Genomic DNA, 7851 nt, shown 5'->3' on the forward strand with positions numbered 1-7851 from the left:
ATGTGTACTACATGAAGGGAGAGTCCTTGTAATGGTTCTGGATGGTCTCGAGACCTGAAAGATGGGTGTAAAAGAGGAGGAAGGCAAGGTGGAGCAACTATTCTATGGTTCTTAGCTTACCTTTGGATGCAAGGGTGCATATGCTTTTATATACCAACACTACAAGCAAGATCATGCACATTGCCTTGTCCTTTAAATTCTTAGGCTTCTTAGATTTAATAGTTTTGTACAAAAATCTGATTGTATAATTATGCATCTGAAAAGTTGTGGGGTCATTGTTGGCATATTGACCCCATGGACTGAAATAGCAAAACTGGAGAGTGCTCCAACCAAGAATGCATACAAAGTATGCTAAAGGTGTATACTGCATGCTTAACCCCCATTTCTTCCTAAATTTGTGACGTTTTAGGAGTATCTAGAAACATAGGTTGTATTCAAGAAAAAAGGTGGTGTAGAGTTCAATAACATGTACGACAGCGATGAACCAAATTGGCCATCATACCCCATCTCCATCTGTTGACCAACATTCCAAAAACAATCCACTACTATGATTTTTTTCCACACTGATACCACGGGCTGCAACAGGCAATCAACCAAATACCAACATGGGCGGAACAATTAAAAAGGCAAAAGGGCAACACCAGTGCATATCCAACGTTTAATTTTCTTTCTTTGACAGTCTATCATTATTGCAGCGTTTGTCTCATATCAGTATTTCTGTCTGAGATTCAGAGAACCCCAGTCTAACAGTACAATTATGGTGCAACCACTTGTAATTGATGTATCTTTCATTGGAAGTATTATTCAACAAATATTCCATGGTAGCCTAAACCAGCAATGGTTAGCAGGCCACTGTTCATCGCACCCCTCCGTCCAGGAAAGAACCTTGCGTGCCCCTGAAACCATCAAAGACAACAGCAAAACAGGAAAGTGGTTAGCCTCCTGGGAAAACAAACTGGAATGCATGTGCACTTAGGTCTTGTTATGGATTCAAGGTAGCTTTTCGAAAACACTTGTACATATTTTGGCCTCTACTTTGAAGTTAACATCAAATATAACTGGAATCAGTGTAAAGTTCTCCAACTAAATAGATACCTACGACAAGATGTTTCAACCATAGGACAAGACAAGATTAACAGCACATTAACAAAAAAAAAAAGGCATAAGCATTCAAGCCAAGAATGCAATTTCACAGGTTATAGACTTATAGTATTGCTGATTGCTGAGAAATAACATTAGTTGAGCACTGAATTCCAGAGAAGAACATGGGTTGGTTCGTAACATCTGATTCAGCTAAAAAATATTTGCATATCAAATTTCCCTCATCACAAGGTGTAGCACAATCAAGAAAAATGAGCAAGCAATTGCATGCAAAATAACAGCGTATATAATTACACTATTCAAAGAGAAAACCTTTTGACGGTGACTTCAAAAATATTGACATAATGAAACTATTAGCATGGTTTTGGCTCGAACACTTTTAAGAAGATTTCGAGGTTAAATTCGATTAAAACAAGTCACAGGAAACAGGGCCACAAGCCTATATCCTAACTGGACACTCTCAATTTCTAACTGAACTGAAGAAGTTGCTATCTTAACAAGTCATGATGCAATACAATGAAATGCATCATTTTCCTGCAACATACAAGAGCTGTGGCAGTATTAAGGATTTCCATTCGCCACATAGAAAGGTGAATGCTAACTAAATTTATCATACAAAACTATAGATATAAAAGGACAATCAGTTTCACGAAAATAAGCGTTACGCTAGCTGTTGACAGTTATATTGGTAACACACTAATACACCGTTGTTCTCTTAATTAAACATAATAAATGAATATCCTAGTGCCCACAATTTAAGTGTTATTCACATGTTTTTTTGGCTCGGGCGTCCACGTCACTCCAAAAACTTAAAAGGAGATATCAGAATAGGTGTTAGACCTTACAATTCTTTGGTACTTCGTTGGAAGTGGATTAAACGGGCATGACACCACTGAGGGTAGGTTTCATCAAGATCCTAAGAAATTGCGGGGATATAATAGTAATTCCGCTAACATCAAGAAATAAACATTTTGTGCTACTCGGATGGCCAACATCATCTGTTTGTAATGAATGAGATTGAAGCGCTCATGGTTTCCTCCGTTGTTTGCTGGAAATATGTTATAAATTTTACTAGTTTTATAAGAATTTTTTGTGTACTCCCTGCATAAAATTTGATTGCAATAGATTCTTGTATGATGAACGCAAGATGTGTGGCATGTGCCAAAGATTTAGTACATGCACACAGCACAAGACACAACCTACACCTCCTACAAGGAAATCAGAATAGTACAAAGTTCCAATAAGAATGTGGGGAATTGAAGGAGATAGATTAGGAATGCTCATGTGATCCTGGATTCCTTCTGCAAGCAAATCTCTCACTAGAGAAACTTTGCTTATAGCAAGTGTAAGAAAATGGCGGGGAAACGGAGGGAAAGCGATTGGTGATATTGGACCCCAACCAACATTAACGCAACGATTAAGTGTCGCTCGACAAGTCTAGACTTGTCGCACGAAAAGTCTAGTGTCGCAACTCTGATGTCGACACATTGGAGCGACACGACAAGTTGAACTTGTCGATCGGCAAGTTGACTTGTCGGCGACAAGCCTGACTTGTCCAGGTCAATTGGTCGAGCGACAAGTTGTATGCCTGGGATATAAATATCCTCCTGAAACCCTACGACCCAGTTTCTGGTCGCATTTCCCTCCCCCAGCCGCCTCTCCCCTGGCGCCCATCCCCTGGCGCCGCCGCTTCCACCTCCCCCCTGGTTTGTCTCCACTCCCTATGCCATCAATATATATTCCAGTATACCAAAATTGATAGGCTGGTTACTTAGTATTTTTTAGTAGTTCCTTGTCGACAACACATCGACAAGTCTAGCACTTGTCTAGACTTGTCACGACTTGTCTGCTTGTCGGTACCCCAGCGACAAGTTGCGACACGTCGACACGTAATCGTTGCATTAACGACAGTGGATAGAAGCAACAATTGGACATAACAATCTTGATTCGTCGTGTCTTTTACCTAGGTACCTTATGTAATATTTATGGTCCACTTAACTCGAAGTCTTGAACAGTATTGTGCATCAACTGATTGTGCTGATGTGGTTTATCATTATGCAGTAAGTGGTTGAACTATTATTTACTTCTTCCCACAATACCACCTCATTTCTGTGACTTCTCTCACTTATGCGCTAAAGCTATAGCTTTCTTGTGCAAAGTTGCAAACTCTTCTCTTGGTTCCAGTTCATTATGCTGACTCCATCAACTCTTCATTTCATCGAGATATATGTCGCAAACGGCAGGGGAGTTCATTTATTACATGCTGTACTGGATTTTTCTTAATCCATATCATTCCCAATTCCCCTGCCCTCACATGAAATGTCATACTTTTTATATTTATTATATATTTATATTAACATAGTATCATTGTTTTCGGCAAAATGATCTCTGGGGGTATTGTCCAAATTCCTGTATTTTCCTCATAAGAAAACACTAATCTCTACTACTTATATAGTATTTGTTATACGGAGTATTATAAACATAGTATCATTGTCTTCAGCAAAACGGTCACTGGTAGTATCGGCTTTTTCAGGCCACCTAGCTAAGAACACATAAGCAATTGAGCTGTGACCAGAAAAAGATAAAAACTGGGCCCAGAAATTCATCAAATTATAAATCAAACATGAACCACCTCAACCACAGTAGACAGTGCCCTTGATGTACCATGTTACTCTAAAAGGGAAATGCCAATGAGAGATAATATCGCATCTTCCTCAGATAAGTTTTGAGATGGTACGGCTGTACTTCCTGTCTCAATCAATTTTAGGCAAACAAATGCATTTTGCACTAATAAAATGAAAAGGAGCACTCAAAGAATAATATGTCTCCCTACTTGGCATCCTAGAGCACTTTTTTTCCGAAAAAGACCCTGGATAACATAGCATATGAGTTTTTAAATTTTTTTGTTTCACTGAGGATGTGTGTCCAATGTGGGAAGTGGAGAAAACTGTGTTGAAGTGTGATCACATGACAATAATCGATTTGCTCAGCAATAGCAAGACCGGGAAACATCGATGGAGCGAATGAACTCAACTTATGGCAAAAGGATACCACAATTTGGCAGCCATTAGCCCGTTAATAATGAGTTGTAGCCAATTGATGGATGCCATAAATATTATCAAGTCATGCAGACATGTAGTAGTGGAACTTTTGGGGCCTAGCAGAACCAATTGTCACAATCCCAAGAGGCACTCCTGACTAGTGAATTCCGTAAGAACTGACAGTAAACTACATACTCTGAAAAGTACCTCCTAAAAATACAGATAACCAGATTAAGTGACCATCTTCCTCTAACTTGGTAAGTGAAAAGTATAAAATGCTCAACTTGGTTAAGTCCCACAAGCTCCTAAATTGAGATTAAGTTTATCTAGTTACTATTAGGCTTAAGTATCTACAACAAACCTCCCAGAAAAAATGTAGAATCCAGTAACCATTTAACCTCATGTAGCATAGATGCCACCAAAGGTGTGTGATATACTAACATCAGCCATGAAAAAAAATGAAATCTAGACGTCACCAAAGCTAATGGAATTTAAATTAACAACGGATGCATTTAATCAACATTTACCTAGCTTATCCAGATGCATTTGCAAAGAAGGGAGCAGAAAGTTACAGTTTGAAGTACATCTTTTCTGAAAATTAACGCAGCAGATCAAGCAAAAACTAGAAAATAAAAAGCAGTTATGACTTTGAGCATTTACATCCCCGTCAACTGAGAATGGTGGTTAGGTATCTTAACTTGCGGCTCAACTCCCTATGACAGACGAACTACCACAAAAATACCATAGTGACAGACCACAGGTTCGCTGGCCTTGAAAAATAGATGGTGACTAAATAAAACTAATCGAACCAGCATACATCCTAAATCACACACAATTAGATGGTCATACACACAGAACAGAGGGCATAACTACTGTTGAATCCCAGAGAAACAGATCAAATGTTAAGCACTCACTCATACTGTACGTGTATGGAATCTCTATATTTGCATCCTCAAGATCGAGATCGTGAAGCTCTAATAAGGAGTTCAGATTGTGTAACTGAACGTAATTCATGGTTTGCAAAGAAATGAGAGGGATGGTGAATGAGGTCTCACTTTTTACTCCGCCGCTTGCTTTTGGGGGTGCCCCAGCCCTCGAGCTTAGCCACAGGGCAGCCGCAGCGGTTGCGGAAGAGCAGGACAGCGCGGCCGTTGGGCGGGGCCATGCGTCGGAGCTCGGCGCGGAGGCACTCGTAGTCGGGATTGTTCCCGCTCTGGCCGCCTTTCCACGGCAAGGTCTCGATCTCGCCCCACATGGCGGCGTCGGCGCCGCCGACGGTGCTCCCGGCGCCGGCGCGCACGGCGTCCTCGCTCTGGAGCTGGACGTCGAACTCGAGCGCCTTGCGGAGGCCGCGGCAGCGCGGGTTGCGGCAGCGGCGGCGCGGGAGGCGGCGGCAGGAGAGGAAGGCGGCGGCGGCGAGCACGGCGGCCGCGGCGACGTAGGGGAGGCCGGCGGCGAGGTAGGGCAGGGCGGCGGAGGCGGAGGCGAGGGCGGCGGCGGCGGGGGGCGAGGCGAGGAGCGGGGAGAGGGAGCGGGAGACGTGGGCGAGCGAGGAGGCGAGGAGGAAGGCGAGGGAGAAGAGGACGAGGAGGAGGATGAGGAGATCGAGCGTGGCGGAGGACGGGGTGTGCCTGCAGGAGGAGGAGGGCGAGAGGGAGAAGGAGAAGTGGGCCCCGGCCCCGCCCCCGCCGCCGGAGCGGGAGGAGGAAGGCGCCATGGCGGCTGCGGCCGCGGAGGGCGGGCTGGCGGCGGCGGGGCGATGGTGGTGGTGGTGGTGGTGAGAGGGGAATGGCCGGAGCATGACGCAGCCGGCGGGGGCTGTGGGGTGGGGAAGTAATCTACGGGATTTGGGGGAGATTTGATTAATCGGGATCCGATACTTTGCTTGCCTTTGTTTATGGCTTTCCCTTTCTGCCTTCCCTTCCGCTTGGGGTTTTGGTTTTGGTTTTGGTCTTGCTCTTTTCTTCCTCCATCATCTCTTTTCCTAACAATTCAGAATAATACGCCATCTCAAGTCAAAAAAGAAATTGATATTGCGTATTTTTATTTTCCAGGGCTTAATTACGATCCAGAAGAGATGAGGTAGAGTGGGTGGATCCGGGCATCTCCAATGCGGCGACCCATCCCGTACCCGCATGTCTGGATAGGTTCAACCGGACAAAAACACGGCCCAACGTGGCCACGCACCGCAAAAACGGATGGCCGCGACGTCCGGTCGCGTCCGGATACTGGCCTGCTCGTCTCCCTTGGGCCCACCCGTCGATGACCGGAGAGGCTTATTAAATGTGGGCTGGAGGGATCTGTCCATCCAGTCCAATCCCAAATCCACTGTCCACTCCCCGAGAGCAACCGCCGCCATGGCCCCGAAGCGACGGTTCGATCCCGGAGCCAACGACGGGGAGCCCAGCAGCCGCCACCCTCCGACGGCGCTGCGGGCCGCCGGAGCAAACCGCGGCGGTCTCCACATCGGAGAGGGCGCCCGCGGCGGCGCGGCATTTGCGCAACCGGCGCCGCTGCTGCTGCAGCCCAAGCCGGAGTCCTCGGAAGAGGACCCCGACCTCTGCGCCGCTCTGATCATCTCAGCGGCGGAGGAGGAAGCGAAGTGGCCGCAACTCCAAGCGCTCCTTCGCAACTCCGCGGCGGAGGAGGAGGCCTAGCAGGCGGTCCAGGACGCCGAGGCCTAGGCCTTGTATGACCAGGCCCGCCGGGAGGAGGAAACGACGCGGCGGCGCGAGGAGGCCAGGCTCGCCGCGAGGAGCAGCAGCGCCAGGAGGCCAGGCGCCGCGCGGAGGAGCAGCAGCGCCAGGAGGCCAGGCGCCGCGCGGAGGATGGGAGGCGCTAGCAGCCCATGCACCTCGCCTGGCGGGAGAGGGAGGCGCAGCTCCGTGCTGCCACGGCGGAGTAGCGGGCGGCTCCAGACCCCCACTCCGCCTAGGAGGAGGCCCTGTGGTCTCCGTGGCCGGAGTCCCCGGCGCGGTCGAGCCACAACAGTGCCTCGCCGCCCGGGGACGTTGTCGACGCCGACAACGACGACGACCACAGGGACTAGGCGGCGCACCGACGGCCACCGCGTCCTCGACCAAACCCTAGCTTAGGGTTTTTTATATTTGTTTTAAATTTAAAGCCCATATAGAGGGCTTCTTTTATTAGTTTATTTGCCAAAATAGGGCTATGTACAAATTTGCTCAAAATAGGGCATATGCTTAATAAAATTTAGTTTAAATTAAATTTTAAGTTTATTTTTTGTTTTCTTTCAAATATGTGATGCGTCCGCGTGTTGGACGCAGCGTCCGACCCAAACGGACGCGGGGCGCTGTCCGAGTGTCCACGCGATCACCCAAACAGCCCAAAACGAACGGCCCAGCGCGTCCGTTTGGGTCACCGGGTTGGAGATGCCCTCAGGGCCAGTGAGGCGTTCCCCTTTCATTGTTGTTGACTTGAAAAACCAAGGTATTTCCACTTGTCAATTAAAAAATTGTCCAAAGTGCGTCACCTCCTAATACATGATCTTGTCCAAGTGCGCCAAACTCCAAAATACTAGTGGGGTGATCTCATATTTCTTCTCTAAATATACCTTTTTTAATAGTATCAACACAAATAGAATCTAGTGGGGTGATCTCATATTTCTCTAGATACACCATTTTTTAATACGGTGGAAGAAACATCTCCCGAAAAAACATATGAGTGGAGCGCCCGACGAATACCATTT

The 7851-nt window shown here is 46.7% G+C and overlaps 1 protein-coding gene across 1 annotated transcript; it reads right to left on the reverse strand.

Moving 5' to 3' along the window:
• Window positions 1–648: 648 nt before the first annotated feature.
• LOC127315556 (uncharacterized protein At5g19025) lies at window positions 649–6022 on the reverse strand. The gene is made up of 2 exons (XM_051346034.2): window positions 5198–6022; window positions 649–896 (listed from the first exon to the last, which is right to left on the reverse strand). The coding sequence occupies exons 1-2, from the start codon at window positions 5941–5943 to the stop codon at window positions 857–859; spliced, it is 786 nt and encodes a 261-aa protein (XP_051201994.1). The 5' UTR covers window positions 5944–6022; the 3' UTR covers window positions 649–856.
• Between the last annotated feature and the right edge of the window lie 1829 nt (window positions 6023–7851).

Source organism: Lolium perenne, chromosome 1, assembly GCF_019359855.2.
Source record: "Lolium perenne isolate Kyuss_39 chromosome 1, Kyuss_2.0, whole genome shotgun sequence".
NCBI lineage: Eukaryota > Viridiplantae > Streptophyta > Magnoliopsida > Poales > Poaceae > Lolium > Lolium perenne.